This window comes from Lytechinus variegatus, chromosome 1 (assembly GCF_018143015.1).
Source record: "Lytechinus variegatus isolate NC3 chromosome 1, Lvar_3.0, whole genome shotgun sequence".
NCBI lineage: Eukaryota > Metazoa > Echinodermata > Echinoidea > Temnopleuroida > Toxopneustidae > Lytechinus > Lytechinus variegatus.
Genome location: NC_054740.1, coordinates 94178264 through 94198322, shown reverse-complemented (window position 1 = coordinate 94198322; position 20059 = coordinate 94178264). Strand labels below are relative to the sequence as shown.

The 20059-nt window shown below is 35.8% G+C and overlaps 1 protein-coding gene across 1 annotated transcript; it reads right to left on the bottom strand.

The window, feature by feature from the left end:
- Positions 1-5242: 5242 nt before the first annotated feature.
- On the bottom strand, positions 5243-19977 carry LOC121429067 (hairy/enhancer-of-split related with YRPW motif protein 1-like). The gene is made up of 5 exons (XM_041625974.1): positions 19466-19977; positions 19028-19076; positions 13057-13140; positions 8294-8366; positions 5243-7766 (listed from the first exon to the last, which is right to left on the bottom strand). Exons 1-5 carry the CDS (start codon positions 19549-19551, stop codon positions 7066-7068), a joined length of 993 nt encoding a protein of 330 aa, XP_041481908.1. The 5' UTR covers positions 19552-19977; the 3' UTR covers positions 5243-7065.
- Between the last annotated feature and the right edge of the window lie 82 nt (positions 19978-20059).

Sequence of the window (20059 nt, the reverse complement as noted above, 5' to 3'; positions counted from 1 at the left end):
TACATATTGTAACAATGAAACAATGCGAGCGCGAAGCGCGAGCTAAAAAAATTTGACTTTCTAGCAAAAGACTGGGAATTCTAAGCACTTTTTGCAGTCGTGAACAGGATAGATATAAATAAACAATTGATGCGAGCGCGAAGCACGAGCTGAAAATTTTTGACATTTCTAGCTAAAGAATTGAAATTCTAAGCACTTTTTGCAATCGCGAACAGGATAGATATATAACTAAGCAATTGATGCGAGCGGAAAAATTCGAGATTAAGACCTAACAACGGGACACTGTATTCATATTTTGTAAAGGAAAAGGATGAGTTATTGGGGACCATCCTACGTTGGTAATGCGAGCGCAAAGCGCGAGCAGAATTTTTTTGATATTCTGATCTGAAATTATTTAAATAGAAAACAAGCTGCGTATCTAATATATATATATAACTAAATAATTGATGCAAGCGCAAAGCCCGAGCGGAAAATTTCGGGATTTTAACCTAACAACGGGACACTGTATTAATATTTTGTAAATCATGATAAGGATGAGTAACTGGGACCATCCTACATTGGTAATGCAAGCGCAAAGCGCGAGCAGAATTTTTTTGATATTCTGATCTGAAATTATTTAAATAGAAAACAAGCTGCGTATCTAATATATATATAACTAAATAATTGATGCAAGCGCGAAGCCCGAGCGGAAAATTTCGGGATTTTAACCTAACAACGGGACACTGTATTAATATTTTGTAAATCATGATAAGGATGAGTAACTGGGACCATCCTACATTGGTAATGCAAGCGCAAAGCGCGAGCAGAATTTTTTTGATATTCTGATCTTGAATATTATTCAAATAGAAAACAAGCTGCGTATATATCTGAATAAACATGCGCGCTCGTGTTTCGAATTTAGACCTAGAATCTGGGTACTCTAAATACATTTTTTTATCATGAAAATCAAACCTTCAATAAAAGAGAAATAAATATTTTATGCAATAACATACAAAAGAAATTTTAAAGTCTTCGACTAAAAAAATGCATATCACCCGTGTTCATGGTGTTATGAACATATCATCCAACCAGCATAGCAGAGCGAGACTATTGGCGCAGCTTTTCCGAAGGCGGCGTCAATACGGACGTCAATATCAAATCATAACCTAAGGTTAAGTTTTTGGAATGACATCAACATCCTACCTTGGTTTCAGGTCACATGACAAAGGTCATTTAGGGTCAATGGACTTAGACCATCATGACCATGTTGGGGAATCAATATTGAAATCTTAACTTAAGGTTAAGTTTTTGAAATGACATGTGGACCTAGTTCATGAAACTTACACACAAGGGTAATGAAGTATTACTTTTCATCCAGCCTGAGTTTTGGGTCACATGACCAAGGTCAAAGGTCATTTAGGGTCAATAAACTTTGGGCATGTTAGAGGTATTTGTTGAATTTCCATCGTAACTTTATTTTTTGTGGGGCTAGTTCATAAAACTTAAGAGTAATCAAGTATCAATGAATATCCCGTGCGAGTTCCAGGTCACATCACCAAGTTCAAGGTCATAGGGTCAATGAAATTTGGCAAAGTAGAGGGGATATTTGTTGAATTTGCATCATAACTTAGAAGTTTATGGATCTCGTTCATGAAACAGACATAAGGGTAATCAAGTATGAATGATTGTTTGCACTTGCACATCTTTGATAACATGATCTTGCGTCAAAGGTCATTTGGGTCAATGACCATAGTATTTTATTATCATATGAATGCTTTCTTTTGTGAATAATTATTCAATAACTGTTTCCAAAGTCAGCACTGCTGCTAAATCGAATCGCGTAATGCAGGCGAGACTACCAGAGGCATTCCGCTTGTTTCTTTTTGATTTATAGTAAAAGAACAATAAATGTATATGACTTTGTTACTTTAATATCCTATTTTGATAAAAATTTCATCGAGGGAATCTGTAAATCTGAGTTTATTCGAATCCACATTTTGTTTCGGTGGACCTTCCCTTTCTCAGGTACACCAGCTCAAATACGACAAAGCTCACTATAGTCTATTTAAAGGACAAGTCCACCCCAACAATAACTTGATTTGAATAAAAAGAGAAAAATTCAACAAGCACAACACTGAAAATTTCATCAAAATCGGATGTAAAATAAGAAAGTTATGGTATTTTAAAGTTTCGCTTATTTTCAACAAAATAGATATGAACAAGCCAGTTACATCCAAATGAGAGAGTTGATGACATCACTCACTCACTATTTCTTTTGTATTTTATTTTATGAAATATGAAATATTTCTATTTTCTCGTCATTTTCATGTAAAATGAAGTTTCATTCCTCCATAAACACGTGGAATTGCATTATTTTAACATTTTGTGCTGCAGGCAAGGAGGTCTTAATTGTCAAATTCGTAAAAATTGAAATATTGTATAATTCAAACAATAAAAAACAAAATAAATAGTGAGTGTCATCATCGACTCTCTCATTTGGATGTAACTGGCTCGTTCATATTCCTATTTTGTTTAAAATAAGCGAAACTTTGAAATGTCATAACTTTCTTATTTTACATCCGATTTTGATAAAATTTTCAGCATTGTGCTTGTCTGATTTTTTCTCTATTGATTCAAATTAACATTTTACTGAGGTGGACTTGACCTTTAAAGATGAGAAAAATATGTTAAATATCAAGATCTATCACAAAATAAGATTTTCATTTTAAAAAAACTTCGAAATCTATTTCCTATTCGCTCGCTTCTCACTCGCGACATTCTAGAAATTTTGCCCAATACGCCATGTTTGCCCCCACATTTCTATTGCTCATTTCGTCATTTATTGACCGATATTATAATTATTTTTTTTATATTCGAGACATCTACTCACGATTGGACACTAAAATATAATTTAAAGGGCTGTTTAACCTTGACGTTTTTACCAGCGTATGCCAACATTGTATAAGAGAGAAATATGGTTGAAATGAGAAGCTTGTCAGAAGAAATTAATGAATAAAAAAATAACAATATTTATATCATGGGTTATAATCAAAATGGCGAGTGGGTATTTTGTATGAAAATTGGTCAGTTATGAAATATAAAAAGGAACAATAATCACTAATGATGACAAAATATTGTATATGGACTTTTATCTCAGTTTGATAAGTGAATTTGAGAACTTGGAGAACATGGACAAGGTACTGATGAGAAAGAAATTGTAAATGTTAAGTTCATTAAATGGATAAATCAAGGTATTGTCAGAAATCAAACGAGTTTATTCTGCTTCACAATCAAGAAAATATTGTACTTTGGTGGTATAAAGGAGAATCATTAGAAGGTGATAACATCTTTCAAAAATGAACACAGGAATTTTAAGAGGAAAGGGCTGCATATTCCAGCAATCAAAACATACTCATTAACAAAAAATGGGATACTGTGCTCAGTGGCACAACCGCACAATGTGCCAAATGCTTCGAGGGTGGCGTACACGGCAAAGTTTTTGAAAAGCTACGAGCAAGTGAAAATTCACACCTTTTTGATACATAAAATTACAGAATTTACTTAATTTCCAGAAAATGATATCACATTTTACCCCTCTTCCTTTTCTCTTCTCTTCTCTTTTTTTCGTATTCTTCGTGAAACATTCACACAAAAACTGTGGTGTTAACCGGTGTACATAGTGGACCACACCAGTTATTTTACACCGGTGTTAAATTGGTGGTGTTAGTTTTACACCTACAGGTGTTATTACAACACCTTTGGTTGTTACATTTACACTCTTTGGTGTAATGTTCAATCTTTAGGGTGTAATTTTAACACACCAGGGTGTGGTCCTCTATTAACACCAATTGGTGTCAGTTTTAACACCACAGTTTTTTACAGCGTATTGAGTCTGGCCCCAAGCCCCCATTTCAGTATACCAACGATTGAGTCCAAGCAGAAGCAATTACTCTGCCATGATGAATAATGATGTAAGAAACCAGATAATGAAAAAACAACTCAAACGAACCCCTTCCAACCTGTCTAAACTCCTTTTTCTCAAATTGCCCTCTCTTTCTTCCTATCTCCCGTCTTCCATTACCCCCCCCCCCCACCCTCTCTCACAGTTCCTCTCACGACTCTACGCCTCTTATTTTCTTCCCCTCTTTGTTTGCTTACAGTTTATCCATTTTTAAGTTTAAATTATATCTCCTCCAACCATGACCAATGTTAGTCAACCCCCGTAAATCGAATGTCCCGACGACGAGTTAGTTTTGATTAAAAAAAACCCGCAAAAATGTGGAAATATTGGCGAAGGTTTGATGAAATTCCACCGAAAAATGAAATATAAATGTTTAAACGTTTAGTTTTGTTACGTCACAGACAAGCAAATTTCGTCATTTTCTAAAAGGTAATTATATACTTAGGGTAGGTATATCATTTCATACCCTCTTCTATTATATGAACGATATTTCATTCACAATTTTCCATTAAAAGACATGAATTTATTGAATTAGATTATAAATAGGGAGCTGCTCGGACTATGACGCCAGAAATAAAAGCAAATACAATTTCATAACTCTTTCATTCTTTGTCATGTTTGTTGGATTTTCACCGAACCTTCACCCATTTCCCCTAATTTTACTGCTTTTACCAAATTACCATCAAGATGACCCCCCTTTAATCAGAAAAGCTAGATATAGCTCACTGAGTTACAGCACTCTATCCCCTACTTTGACTTGCAGAAATACTCTATTGATTATCTCACTATTTCTGCTTGATTTGAAACCAAGGATCTGATCTGTTTAAGAATAGATTAAAATCTAGTCAAACAAGGAACGTCAAAAGAAAGACAAGACTCTATTCTCATTTGATTTCTACATACAATTATTTTCATATTTTATTCATTGTTTTTTGTTTCTCACAATAATAAATAATACACAATATTGAATAGGTAGCCAAGTCTAAATGCAAATTAAACATTTTTAGCTTCTTTATACAAAAATAAACTAGGAAGCAAAACTGACCCTCTTCATTTATTGCTCATCAATAATGCAAACGAAGGAAACTGTAAGTTAATTGTTTTCCTGCTTATTGTCATACAAGTTCGCGAAAACAATATACGTGTAGAAGATTGATCGTAGATTTCTTATACATTGTAATCAATTCAATATGTACATAATAAGTTAAGAGATGAATAAATTATTAAATAATGAGGTACTAGTCAGGAAACACTGACCATATTTGAATCATTGTATTCTATCGACATAGATATTATTTCGAGTTACACTCTATATTCAAAAAACGCAACATAAACAACGTACACTGTATAAAAAGATTGGGTAAAATTTTAACCAGCATGAGGGTAATCATGTGTCCAACCAATTTTTAGCAGTATTTTACCCGATGAGGGAAGCTTATCGTCAACAGCAGCAATTACTTTAGAATGGGCAAAATTTTCATTACACTGGAAAAATAAAAATGCCCAATGTTGGTTGGACACATATTTACACTCACGGAGCATTTTTCTCCAATATTTTTTTAGAGTGTATCATTGAAACAAGGAATCAACATATTACATCAATAAACAAGTGAACAGTGTCCACTTCGTTTCAAAGAGTGTAATAGATTTTGTAAGTCCGCCCCCCCCCCCTCTCCTATTTTTATAGCATCCCATACATCAATCTATTCTTTGAGGATTACACAGCTTATATGAAATTTAGGGAGAGACAATCGTTTCTAATTCAGGAAGGTTTTACATAATCATGGGGGGTCGAACATTGTCGACAGTTCATGATTTAACGAATTGCATCTTTAATCCACTGTGGCGATCTATATTTTAACAGTAATATTTTGGAAAGGAATGATTGATGAATACGAAAGTAGGTTATGCTGAATCTTTTTAGTTTCATGAAGATTAAACCATCAATCACAAGTCATCTTTGATTCAAAACACGAGAAATCTGAGATTATAGTACGAGTATCTAGATCGTCATTATGCACTTTCCACGAAATGAGAATTGGTATAATTGTTGCACTTTCACTGCTTTTATAACGATTACTTCATTCTTTGATCTTGATAATAAGTCACTGTTTATTTGTATCCTTGTAAAATATTAATAGATAAGCAAGTCTGTGACAATAGCTTTCCATAAAATAATAAAGCTATGTATAGTTGATTTTAAAAAGTGGAGATTGAACACATTTGAAAAGATATGAAACTGCCAGGCATATCATTTCTATTAACTGAAGAGAAATCTTCTCAACATGAGAAAATATTTAGCTTGTTTTAACAACTACCTAATCGTTGATTCCTATACCATGTGTATACCATTACATTAGATTCTCTTGTAATATGAACTGTTCATTCCCAGAGTATCTATGTGTTATAATCGGTTCATGATACAGAAATCATCGAACGCTTAAATACAAAATCTGCCTTTTTTTTCTTTCTTACATGGAATCAATTAAAAACGAAAAACAAGTAAGCAATATAAGATGATAAATTGGAATGTTTCAGCGGCACACATATATCTATCACCAGACGCTGCATGCGCCTGGTGATGCTGGAATGTTGGTTTTTACTTGGATGAATTGATATCATAGTATTGCGTCTCATAATCGGCCAACATGGTCAACGAAAATAATATTCACGCATTTATTGCAATGCTTATCTGCCTCAAATAGACAATAATATAGTCATGCATGTTGCATGTAGTTACAATAACTAAAACAACGAAAAATACAATACAATGAAGGTTCGCTTGGTAAGCCAATGAACATAAAGAATTTACAAAAACAGTAAGGACATTTGCATTGTGTATTTCCATACGAGACATCAAGGTGAAGTTTTAATAAATCAATCAAAAATATCAAATTGACATTTGGAGAAATAAGAACACAGGAAAAACTGTCAAATGTAACACATTATAGGTCCAGAATCGTAGGGCATTGCATCATAAAAGTACTAGATCATACTTTTTTTACACTATGAAAGAAATATTATCAGGGATTTATCATTCGTTAGAAAAATTTAAGTCCCACATGCAGAGTGTAGAGCACGATTAATGGGTACCTTTTTTTTTCTTTGGTTGAAATGAAATGTCTTTAGTAGGCCATTTCGGTTCCCCATGGACGATATGGCTTGGATACCAGGGCAGTATGTGAGTTGAGCGATGTGCTGGTAGGGCTTCCGGTATAGCCATTGGGTGAGAGGACAGGCAACGAGTTGTATGGCACAGAATACTGGCTGTGGATAGGCAGAGAGGGCGCTATCTGTGTTGATAGCTGACTACTCTGGCTGTTTCCAATGGGGGCTGACGATACAACACCGGTTGGAGGAGCTGGCATGGGTAGTCTTCCATGACAAGATGTCTGCAGTTGAGTTTCTGCATGACTTGTGCTCGTGATCATGGGAAGCATCTGACGTGAGTTCTCACTGACAGACGTAACGGCCGGAGGAAGACTGGCTGGATGATGCTCCGACGTAGCACCACCTCCACCTCCAGCGTTATGCTGTGGACCACTGTGAGGTGGAGGCGGCAACGCTGGAGTCTGCGAATGAGTGTGCGCAGGAAACTGAGAGTGTCCAGAGACTGTATAGTGTTGTCGTGTCTGGAACTCACGCTGAGCCACGTAACACTGAAGATGAGACATGAGCCGAAGTCTCAATGGATCTTGAATGTCCATTCCTTCTACGGTGACGAGGTACCTTGCCACTTCAGAAGCACACTCCCTGAAGCCTAGAACACGGTAATCCATGGCGTACGCATGGGCTTCACCGTAAGGGTGAAAAGATCCATCAATACCTGTGTATACAAAAGAGGAAAAGAATGCTCACTGTTGCTCTTTGGTCTCTATTAATTCATAGGCCTATAAAATTGAGATACGTATTGCAAACTAAACAAATTTGATGTAAATTTCATCCAGTGACTTTTGGCAAAATGACTAGAATATTCATGATTATGAGAACCAGAACATACGCTGGTCAGAATGAAACATACACTAGTTGAGGAAAACGTTGAACAATCACCAGTAATCAACAGTTTCACGAGAAAAATACAATAGCCTGTATACAATAGTACACAGACGAATAAAAGTTATTCTTTGTCCCAGCGACAAGATCAAGTGCATTGGAACCTCTGGGTTTTAACTGATTGGTGTACATAACAATTGTTGCGAGGTGTGTGTCCAAAGTATATATTTTTAGGTGCTATAATGACAGATTTACACTACCATTCGTTTAGTAAGAGCACAGCCATTAGTACTCCTTAGATGTTAATTGAACATTGAGTAATTTAATCACTAGAAATAAAGTTTAAAACGCATTAATCACCTTTGGCATGGAGGTATTTCAGATGGTCCACTGTCATCTGTAGAATCTCAGCCTTCTCTAGCTTAGCAGAGCCCTGGAGTAAAGATATAAGATTGAACAACGTTTATGAAACAAAAATCACATAAACTAATGTATGATTTTGAGATATGCATAGAATTGCTTTGTGAACATTAACCCTAAGCATCAATTCTCAAGTTGACTCAGTTTTCAGTCGATGTATGGACATGATGGACATAGGATGGAATACAACCGGCAAGACATTAAAGAGCATTAAAGGAATTCGAAGGTAAACAATCTCTGTAACTGCTCCACATAAACTTTTTTATTTTTTTTTATTTTTTTAAACAAGTGCACACCTAGTTACCAATAATGCAAATAGCATTTCCATTTATTTGAAAGCAGGATAAAAGAGCATTGTAGATTAAATGCCTTGCTCACGGGCAAAGGAGCCGCGGCCGGGGATCGAACTCCAGACTTTCCATGTATATAACCAGGCGCCTCAGACCACTCGGCCACGGCACCTCCACATAAGCTCGTCACAGAAACCGATAAACACACCCGTTTAAGCAATCGGATTGAAAGAATTCACACTTAAAACCCTTCAAGGAATACCTTGAACAAGTCTTTATACTCATGGATGAATCGATATCATAATCCAGTAAAGCTTTTTCGTGAGCCATCTTTAATAAATCATGGTAAATTTGGCAAAACTGATACAGCTGAATCGCTTTGTCACGATGGAGAGAGTGTATAACGTATTGGTAGAAGTGCGTAGTTTAATGGTTTCCCTACATCAGGTGTTACATACCGTAACATGAATGTCTTCGATGGTTGGATTAACCAGATGCCTATTAAAACAAACCAATCCCTTTTGCCATCCAAATCTTATTCCTTCATCGAAAAGCCGAATCAAGAGAATAGGATATATAGATTCAGGCCTTGAAAACAGATACCCGAAGGTTTAACATGTAGATAAGCTTCAATCCGTGCGATGTGGTCCTCTTATCATTCAAGCAGGGAAGTGGTAGTACTGTCTTGCTATATATCGAAATAAAACTCCCATTGTCATGAATGTACAAGTTGTACTTTTAATGTTCTTACGGAGAAGACACAGACACTTGCCTGTTCACAGTACTTTTTATGATATACTTTTTCCCTTGAATATATTTTTGTATTGTCGACCTGACCCGACACACTCTGCTATCACCCTGACCAATGGCCCGAGACAAAGAGACCTAAGCACGCGCCAAAATTCTACTATGCAAACAAGGCCACGAGAACCTCGCGTGTCCTCAATTAGAAAACACAAAATCCCTTTTCAATAGATTTTTTTTCCTTTCATAGTATAAGGTGGCTCTTCTTTATTCCACCCGCTTTGCCGGAAGTCATGTGAATCGACACATAAAATTCTTTTTGGCGACACATCAACGCATCCATACCGCCGTTGCGAATTAATGTTATCATTGTGAATGCCAAGTTCTCTCATACATTATAATGATTTAGGTGTGTTTACACTAGAGTAGAAGTTGTAAGTTTGGAGGGAAAACTAAAGTACAGGAATTGTTTGACCCTTTCTGTTATATCCATATCATTCTTCATATTCAAAGCATCAAGACAAAGCCGAACATTACTGAATTGTTTTTAAATTCATTTCAAGACATTAATACTGATGTATTATTGACACAACAATCAGCATTCTGACAAAATATCAAAGGTAATTTAGAAAAAAAGGAACATCTGTCTTTTTGGTAATTTATTAGACAATCCTAATAAAATAATTTCGCTTTTGCCAAACGTTAGCCATAAAGATAATTAATACAGTTATACCATAATGAGTTTGGACATTTTTAGATCTCGGTGCCCCTATACCTGAACTCAAATCCACCCACGAAGGTCAACCAATGCAAATCTTCTTTCATACACCCCAAACCGCAGCTATTCTTACCCCGTCACCTCAAAATGCGAACAATATATTTGATGTATTTTTTCCTTTTTTCTCTACTTTTTGCTCGTTAGGGTCCTTATTTCACCATATCTTCAACACCTGCACACGCTTGCCCGAAAAGAAAACACAAGAACAGACTGGAAAGTACATAAAAGAAATCTCAAACACAAGGGGGAAAAAAGAGGATAAACCAGCTCGTGCCTTTCGCGTGCCCTTTGTGTATCGGATTGTGGTGAGCTATTATTTTTTCTTTCTCTCTCGACATTTTTTCAGAAGAAGGATCCTTTGTAAAGTCTCAAGTTTGTCCCGTGGTCATATATTATTTGGAGAAAGAAAATGAAAATAAAAGATAAAGACCATTTACTTCATTCAATCCGTTCAATCGCAACCACTATGAATGTTGGTTAACAACAAGCGCAATATAGACTCGGTAGTCAGAGATTGGGTTATTCGGTTTGTCACTAAGTTTATAAAAAATTACTGCATTTTTGTCCTTACTAAAAGAAGAACAAACCATTATAAGCTCTTTGTTGAGAATATTGTAAGCTGGAACGATTTACCTTCGGGGCAAGATTTGTATTAAGGAAAATGGAAAGAAATGTACCTCCGATTGCAATAGTGAACGGCAATTATTGACGACGAAAGGGGAAAGTGATGTATGGGTTAGGGGTGAACTATTGTACCATGTGTACTTCTGACGATATTTTCTTGTAAAAATCAAATTCGATTAGAATAATCGTTTAGAAGCCAATTTAATTCATTATAAACAAGATTTTTATAAATTCATTAATGAAAAATAAAATTAAACGACTTAATTCAGTTTGTGATTTTTATTTGAACATTGATTTTTTTTCTTGCTTTAAAAGATGCATACTGTGATCAATTCCATAAACATATATAATAAAGGACATAACATCACACAGTATTTGCATTTCTTTCATCTTTTTAATCGAATACCAGTACAAGCGCAGCTGCAGGTGGCATGCTTATTTGCACAAAGATATGACACACATCATCTCTCAAAAGTGACACCCATTTTGTCCATCTTCCTACAATAGCCTTTATCATTCCAGACTGATTTGAGTTCTCGTTTCATATTACCTAATTACTCCGGAATGCCCAAACGGAATTTTTAAGAACATATTTTTTTTCATTTACAGAAAATCTAATTCATTATCACCATGATGAACGAAAGGTATTTCATATTCGGAAGTTATGCCAGTCACATAACGGTCATACCAATCATTCTGATTGTAACAAAATACCAATACTCGATATCATTCTAATGTGGAGCAATTTCCAAGGGTCGGTCTCGCTCTACTGCTAATAAATAAGTTGGGTTTTGTGGATGCTTTTGTTGGTGTATTTTGATTTGTAGGTTGTTTTTTTCTCCCCTCCCTCTTCTCGCATTCACCCGTCTCATATTATTTTATGAATGGAATAAATGACTGGTATTGTTACGCCCCAAGTACGCCGAGGTCATAACCTTATCTTGAAAACATGCACCCCACCTGCCGTTCGCTGCTCTCACCCTCTTCGCCAATTCGGTTAAAGTCGTAGTATTGTGTAGGGTGACATTGGTAGCAGCGAAAATGGCATAGCTTGTCGATACATCAAATTTATTAATTGATATCAGACCAGACCATTCATCATCCCATATAACTTAAAATCACTGTGCTCATTCCCTGCAAATCTTAAGAAGTTACTCGGCTGATTGTCTCGCTTTATTTTCCTTTCATCGAACTCTTTTTTAACAATCATTTAAAAATTTGAAGGTTTCTTTAGAATCCACCACTCTTGAATATCTTTGATGTCGTTTGAACAGTGTTCATTATTGTACATCATTATGTTTGATAATAAATTATACAGAAGTTATCGATTGTGATAAATATTCGACTGCTGATATCGATGATACGTCATCATTTCCTATATTTCCAATGGTGGAAGCAGAATAAAACATTGGAGTAAGGACATCACGTTATTCCGATTCCCGACTTGAGGCTCCAATTCTGGACCAATCTCATGACTGTATCGATTTCACGTCTTCAGTTGGCTTAAAACATATCGATGACTTAAGATATATCTTTATCTTTGTTTTTCTCTCTTATTTAGATTTTGATGAAGTTCAATCTGTTTTAGAGACAAGTTGCATGTTCTTCATTATCATTATCACTTTCATATTTTTCATTCTCAATGACCACTGTACTGCATATAGTTTTGTGATACTAATTGTTTAGTGATTTTATAATTTGCTTATGAGATTTATATTGTTAGTGTATATATTTTATTTGAGAGAAGACAATAATACCTAAATTTTCAAACATAAGTTTCCATAAGTAAACTTTTTAAAGATTGACAAAGTCTTGTCAGAGGTTTGTCAGACATTGAAATACGTGTATCTCAAGATGTACATCGATTAAGGGATATCAGACGATGTAAGAAACATGTATATAGTCTGAATATCGGTGTACAAAATTTTGTTATAATACCGCTGAAATGGGCCATACTCCATATGATCTATACGATTGGTTAAATTTGACCATATATCATTTTTACATGAAAATAAAATAATACAAACAATTATTGGCTTGAGCTACAATAACCATAACTGGCACAAAGTCCATAAGCTACTTTTCATTTTGTCTGGCAAACCTTTGGCAAGTTTTCAGTCGAAGTTTTTGGATATGGTAGCCAGTTCGTTTTGACATTGACATGATTGAGGGGATGATTCTTGTCATGTTTTATTTTCGACAAAGTAAAACATATAAAGCCCCTTACTTATTGATATTTGTTTTAACAATGAAAGACGTTTACATACCTGTTTTTCAAAAGCAGCTGGAACTAGCCTTCTGAGCTCGGTTAAAGAATTGTTGATTCGGTCCCGTCTTCTCTTCTCAATGATCTAATGGAAATGATTAAGGATTTAGAGAGATAAACAAAAAATAAGTGGTTTAAGGGATTAACAAAGATATTTAGAGGGATTATAATTAAGAGAAGGAACAATAAACAGAACGAGTGAATGGGATTAAGGTTGTAAGGATAAATGGGAGAGAAGGAGTGAGAAGAAGGAAAAGAGAAAGATGGAGGGAAAATTAGAAATTGATATAATAAATGTTCATGATGGCATAGTTTTTATTTTGCAATCAATATCATGTTATTATCTCATATTTGCTTTTTAATAAGCATCATCATAAAAATTTCTAAACTGAAGGCATTTTTTAAATCAGTCAGATTCATGTTAGCCATTGTGTCGGTCAATCCAATTTGGTTTAATGGTTAAGTTTAAGTTAAGTATGGTTTAAGGTTTAATTCGTTTAAACGGTTGAAGAATTTAATATTTCAATGTTCTTTGTTATATCATGTCATGAAAGTGACGTCAGTATAGGCAGGATAAGAACTTCATATCAATGAATTGCCCTCTTCTACTATCTACGTTATTGATATATGGCACTTCATATACCATTATGATCAAATTAATAGACCAATACTTCCTTTGTTCTTCGAATGAATCATCAGAAGTCTTTGTACTAGAGTGGCTCTCAACCTGTTTAAACTTGTTTGATTCTTTTCGGAGTTTTGTATTGTACCACTTGATGATAAATGTTTCAAGTTCATTTGTAATCTATTCCTCAAACCCCACTAAGCGAAAATTTTCTCACCATGATACAAGACAATGGGACCCCTCCTCAAGTACACAAATAATGCAGGCCATTTATATAAATTGCACAAAAGGACCCTTTGCCTTATCAATATAGAGTCAAGTTGACGCGATAAAGATGTAGATTTGTAAACAAATAGAAAGAGCGTTAGCTTTTTAGAGTTGATTTGTCCAGCTGCGAATAGCTGACGTGTATATAGTATTCCCTTTTCATTGATCGAAATAAAGGCAGTAACTCAAATAACGCAGCAATCGGAACGTTCGAATGAGGACCACTTATGGAATACTTGAGATTATATGAAAGAATTAAACAGAGGAGGACTTGACAAAGGCCATCCGATATAGATATGAATGATAATAGGCCTGAAATCAAACAATATTTGTCTGGGGGATTCGGTCCATGCCTGCGCATTGGAAAGCGTGAATGCATTATGATGGCGGAGAGTTATTTGAATTGCAGACCCTTTAGCTGGTGGACCAGTTGGTTCTCGAAATGACCGATCATTAGAAGAGAAAGATATCATATTCAGTACGGTGAAATTATTCATAAGCAACGCATAGATTTATCGCCAAAGACTTCAATCGTCATGGCAACGCGTGGACGAGCCAAATATTAAGCTTCCAATATAATATTAGTTCGAAACACTCTCGTTCGGTTTCCGCGTATATGTGTTATTCATGATAGTGTTATTTCAACGAAAATCACATCATTTAAGGTAATAATGTATACTTAATATCCAATGCGATGAGATTAAAAAAGTAAACGATACAACAAATTATCAATAGCTTTTCACTTGACCTTTAATCCCCAAAATTCTTTCACTTTTAAAAATCGTGTTATTTACGACAATTATGCATCACCAAATTCTCTTTCATATCTCGTTCATTGCTTATAAAATGTTAAAGAATGATAACCAGCAGAACAACCATATATATCATTTCCAGAGCATTACAATCAAGGAATCATTAAAAACGAGACTCTTACTTTTAACCATGTTTTGCAGGTTTACCATAATACGCTGTGGGGAAGATCTTTAGAATATTCGTTTGTTTCATATTTGACCAGGGGCCCGTTACACAATGCATTATCGTAGAACATGGTTTAACGATTGATTGCATTGACTACAAACTATAATCTATTCATGAATTGTGAGAATCAATCGTACGATTAATCGCTTATTTTTGTAGCACAAAAGGGTCTACAGGACCCTGATAATATTTGGTCATACAACTGAAGGTATAAGGTACAAAAAGGCATTTCGATATTCCGGAGGTTCCATTACAATGTGACTTAAATGTCTTCAGTTTTAATATTAATATTATTGAATAAGAACAGACTTAAAAACACGCTTCATGTACCTATATATCGTATTGTTCCACATAGGCCTGTTTTATCTTTATATGCTGCAATGCGAGTGATTTAGAATCCGAAAACGTCACTCGTACAGTAATGCATTTAAGTTTAAGCAAACTTTTTAAAATGCGTCTAGATTTGAACATGCAGACCTATACTCTCCATGTTTATGATGATTTTGATTAGGCAGTTTTGTCCATTCGACAGTTAAAGCTTTGACAAGTGCTTTAAATTCTCTTTTGGCCACACATGAACTAAAAATACAATAAATTTGTGATAAATAATTATCGCATATCACGCTTTGGTTGCTGTGAACCTCATCAAACAAAATAATCGTTTTCATCATTATAATCATGATGATTGAAAAAGCATGCAGGCATCCATGTAATTGGAGTGCGACTGGATTTCTTGACATATCACACTTGGTTGTTTTATCAGGCGGAACATCACCTGAAACATTAGAAAGCAACTTTCGAAGAAGAATGACAAATGTTTGACTAAGGAATTGTGTACTTTCTTACAGATTACTGTATTATCTCGGGGTCTTATTTGATTTGATGGGAACAAAAGTGATTTGAGCGAATTAAGCGCCGTGGACGCTGGCCGAGCACGTGGCGCCTTTTATAGCAAGCGATGACATAGTGTTCGCTTCACCGAGTACCATTGCCAATATAGAAGCTTTTCACTTCGTTCCATCTCATTTTGGAAACCTGTCCCAGTTCCAACAGGGCAATACTGATATGAAATCTCTAACTTTACTCATAGAAAAAACAGTTACTTTACTTCCTATTAATTTACATTAGACGAAAATTCATTGGTTCTGAAATTGATTTTTTTTTACAATGATTACTCCTTCAAGTAGAGTAATAATGTCGTATACTTTGATTCAGTTGTAACTTACTCGAGTTTTAATTATGATGTACATTGTTTTCAATATAACATCATAAGTTAAGCATACGCGGAAAATATGTTGCGTATATAGGCTGAGGTGAGTGAAGAAAAAAAGGTAATCTATAGGCATGCATGCAGGCGTTAAAATAAGTTTAGCAAAATGAAACGAAAGAGTTTTGGACTGCCCGACCTCTATAAGTTAATTAAACTTACGTATTCTACATATTAAACTTAATTGCTTGCAGTGACATTATCAAATCAATACGAACTGATACGAAATCAGGCGCGTACGCAGGATTTTTGAAAGGGGGGGGTTTTCGAGCTGATTTTTTTTTTAAATCTCCTGCCCAGCCTCTAAAAAGTGATGAGCGGGGGGGGGGGGGTGATGATTTTTTTTTCAGCGCTGCAAATAAGACAATAACATTTTAAGTGGGGATGGATATGTAACAGTGCGGTCATGACTCGCGAGCGAGCAGAAATGTTCTCGTTTTTGCGTTCAAAACATAACCTTTTTGTCAATAGTTTGTTGGTATCATCGTCGATGCTACATGTCCTTCGGATCGTAGCACTCATGATATGGCCAACCGCGTAGCCAGGATTTCATTTTGGAGGGGGCGGTAAATGCACGCGAAGCGTGCCAACACTTACAGAGCGCGCGAAGCGCGCTCCCTAGGGGGTGGGTGCAGGGAGGGGGAGTTTCCCCCTCCCGCGCGAAGCGCGAAGCTTTTAGTGTTTCATAAATTAAAATGAAAAGGAGCCGTTTCTCTTGTCTCTAGTACCTCCAATTCGGTTGACTATATTGCGATTTTGAACCTTGTTTTCAAAAGTGATTGTAAACGCACAAAAGAGGTATATAATGGAGGAAATTAAATGATAATAACTCCGCGCGAAGCGCGGAAGCTAAAGTGATTTATCAATTTTTCTTGCCATAAAAAGGGTCCCGAGAAAAGGGTATTCTCAAAGATATATTGAAACTTTCTTTGGAAAGATCAGATTTGATTACAAACAATTTAGCATCAGTGCATATTTTTAACTCGCAAAACAGAGGAGAAGATTGGTAGAGGAAGATATTCCTCCCCGCGATGAGCAATGAAACTCTGAAATTTCAAAGGGCGGACGTTTCATCAAATGTAGATATCTCTAATACCCAATCGTCTCTAATTCAATTGATTTTCTAAGATTATTGAACTTCATTACAAGGAAAATAGTGCGCATAAAGTTGAAACTTCTGTGATTTATTGAAATTATCTATCTATATAATAAAGGATGATTAATTTTTTTGACTTATCCTGAAGCGCTTCGTTTTGAATATAAAGAAACTTAAGTGTCATTCAAAATTTCAAACTGAGGGCGCAAAACAGGACAGGAGATGAATGTATACAGGGAAATGACATGAAGTTTAATACAATTTGATAAAAAAAATATTGTACTTTTTTATTTAATACGACACGAATTCCATACCTTCCTCTTTTTAAATTAGGAACCTGTTTGCCCCCAAATTATGGTTGTTTATAGTAATGAGCTGAAAAGCGGGAGAAGCTGACTTTATGGAGGTGACGGCAGAAACTGATATAAAGATTTTACCCGCTCGGAGCCGACCAGACCAGAAGTTGCGCGATCAATTGAAAAAAAAGATAACTTCATACATTTACTTCGGCCTAACCTTACTCAAATTCATGCCCTAATGTATACAATTTTAACTTTAACTGGCAAGAAGCACATAGCTGAGGTGGAAAAAACAGGGTTAGAGAAAAGGTGGGGGAACAATGGAGAACTTCAATATTGTCATTTAACCGCGCGCAGCGCGGAAGCAAAATTCATATATGAATTTAAAGCAAGAAGAGTGAAGGAGTTTCTCTTTTGAGAAAAAAATAAAGAATAAATAGAAAAAAACACAATGCTACCTTTCTTCCCTTTCCTTCCTTCCCTTTTCCTTTTCTCCTCTCCTTTTTTCCCTTCTTTTTTTTCTTTTTGGGGACGTTTTGGGGGGCGACCGCCCCCCGGCTACGCGCCTGGATATGGCCTTGATCAGAACACTAGAAACTTGAGAAATGTCATGAATAATTACGAGCGAGCGGAGCAAGCGAGCCGAAATGTTTGCGTTTTTCCGTCAAAACATACATTTCTTGTCAATAGTTTGTTAGTAAATCAAGTATTAGTCGATGCTACATGTCCTTCTATTCGTAACACTCATAATACGGCCTTGAACAGGAGACTAGATACTTATGGAATTTCATAAATTATTACGAGCGAGCGGAGCGAGCTAACCGACATTTTAGCGTTTTCCGTCATTTTGGTTTTCATATTGGTAAAACATATTTTGTAAGAAAACGTATGTCTTTGTCTTGGTTCACTTGTATTCATAAGTATACATCATGATAATCATGTATGGCCTTGTTAATGGCGATACCGTGATCATGTCGGCGACATGCGGAAATAAAAGATATAATAAAATGGAGCGAGCGAAGCGAGCGGAAATTTTTTCTGTGTTTTTCGTCGGAAACATGAGATTCTGTTCATTATTGCTGTCATATACATTATTGGGTAGGGGAACTGTCCGTAACCAGACCAAGGAGTTATCAGGCGCTTGCCCGATAACTCCTTGACCAGACCGACCTCTGGGGAGACAAGCAAAAAAAAAAAAAAAAAAAAAAAAAAAAAAAAGGAAACGAAAAGGGGGGGGTTTGAACCCCCGAAACCCCCCCCTTGCGTACGCGCCTGTACGAAATTGAAGTTCAATAACCGTATGAGACTAATTTTCAAGAAGCAATTAAGCAATACAATTACGCAGACTTTGGAATCTTGACAACATTTCATGTAACATTGTATGATTATTATCGGTAAACATGTTTTCTAAGAATCGATTTCAAATGAATGAATTCTTACCCCTCTGCGCTTCTTCCGTGCACTCACTGGGCATGATTGACTGGGTGAGCTATTAAACAGAAAATAAAAACACAATATTTTATCAAGATGAAGAATTTAAACGAAATTCATTCGATATCGTCAACCGGTCAAACCACCAAAGTATGTTTTTTTAAAGTTCAGCCGGACAAGCCAGGAAATGATAATAATTATAATAATCCATTATAATGTACATTGTCAACCTTCTCCAAAACTATATAATGATTATTATTCCATCATTCTCTCGATCTTGTAAAATGAGCACGTTATTGTAAATGTATCTCTGTAGCTTTGTGCAATCTTCATATTATTATTTTTTTCGCTGTTAAGCTGACAATCAATAATTTAAAGCAAGTTTATCTAAAGTCCCTTGAATATATTTTAGTTGAAATAAAATTATTTATGAAAAATGAATCTTACCCCTTCATGGTCTCGTCAAATAATTCGTCACTTTCTGATTCACTCATTGTCCTTTTCATGTTCCAGGGACCAACTGATAGCTTCATGCGACAGGCTTTCCCTCGATAAATAACCAGGTAGATTACACGATTGTTACACCTTTCTCCGCAAAACGTCTGGTGTGCACTCCACTACTCGACAGGTGTTGCGAGGTGTTCTCGTAAAATTGCTGCTTCCAGAGATTAGACAATAGCACGAGATAGAGGTTAAGAATTGGAACTTGTTGATTTCCGTAAACTAACTGTTGCAGTTGATGAAAAGGTTCGTGTTCGCCGACTGTCTTGTGTTTTTTGAAAAGTGGTAGGGTTGGATGAAAGTTTTCTTGAAGTGTCAAGTAAGCGTGTGGTCCGCTTGTCGAAGTTTAGCTGTCAACTGTTTGACAACTTATCTGCGCTCGCAGTCAAATACTACTTCTCAGTGGGGGGAGCTAGGGAGTGTGCCTGAGCAGCCCTCGGGGGTCTAATACGCCTGTGATTGGTTGAAAATGGCTAATATAAGTTTCCTCTACGCGTGTCTTACGTTGGGTTTTGCGCACGCTCAGGCCGTCGCACCGAA

Bases quoted from the DNA above. Each gene is read 5' to 3' on its own strand.
- LOC121429067 (XM_041625974.1), bottom strand. From the start codon at position 19,551: ATGAAGCTATCAGTTGGTCCCTGGAACATGAAAAGGACAATGAGTGAA. The intron at 8,367-13,056 runs GTATGTAAACGT...TCTTTACTCCAG, and splicing joins CAGCTGCTTTTGAAAAACAG to GGCTCTGCTAAGCTAGAGAA. The intron at 7,767-8,293 runs GTGATTAATGCG...TTGTATACACAG, and splicing joins GAAATACCTCCATGCCAAAG to GTATTGATGGATCTTTTCAC.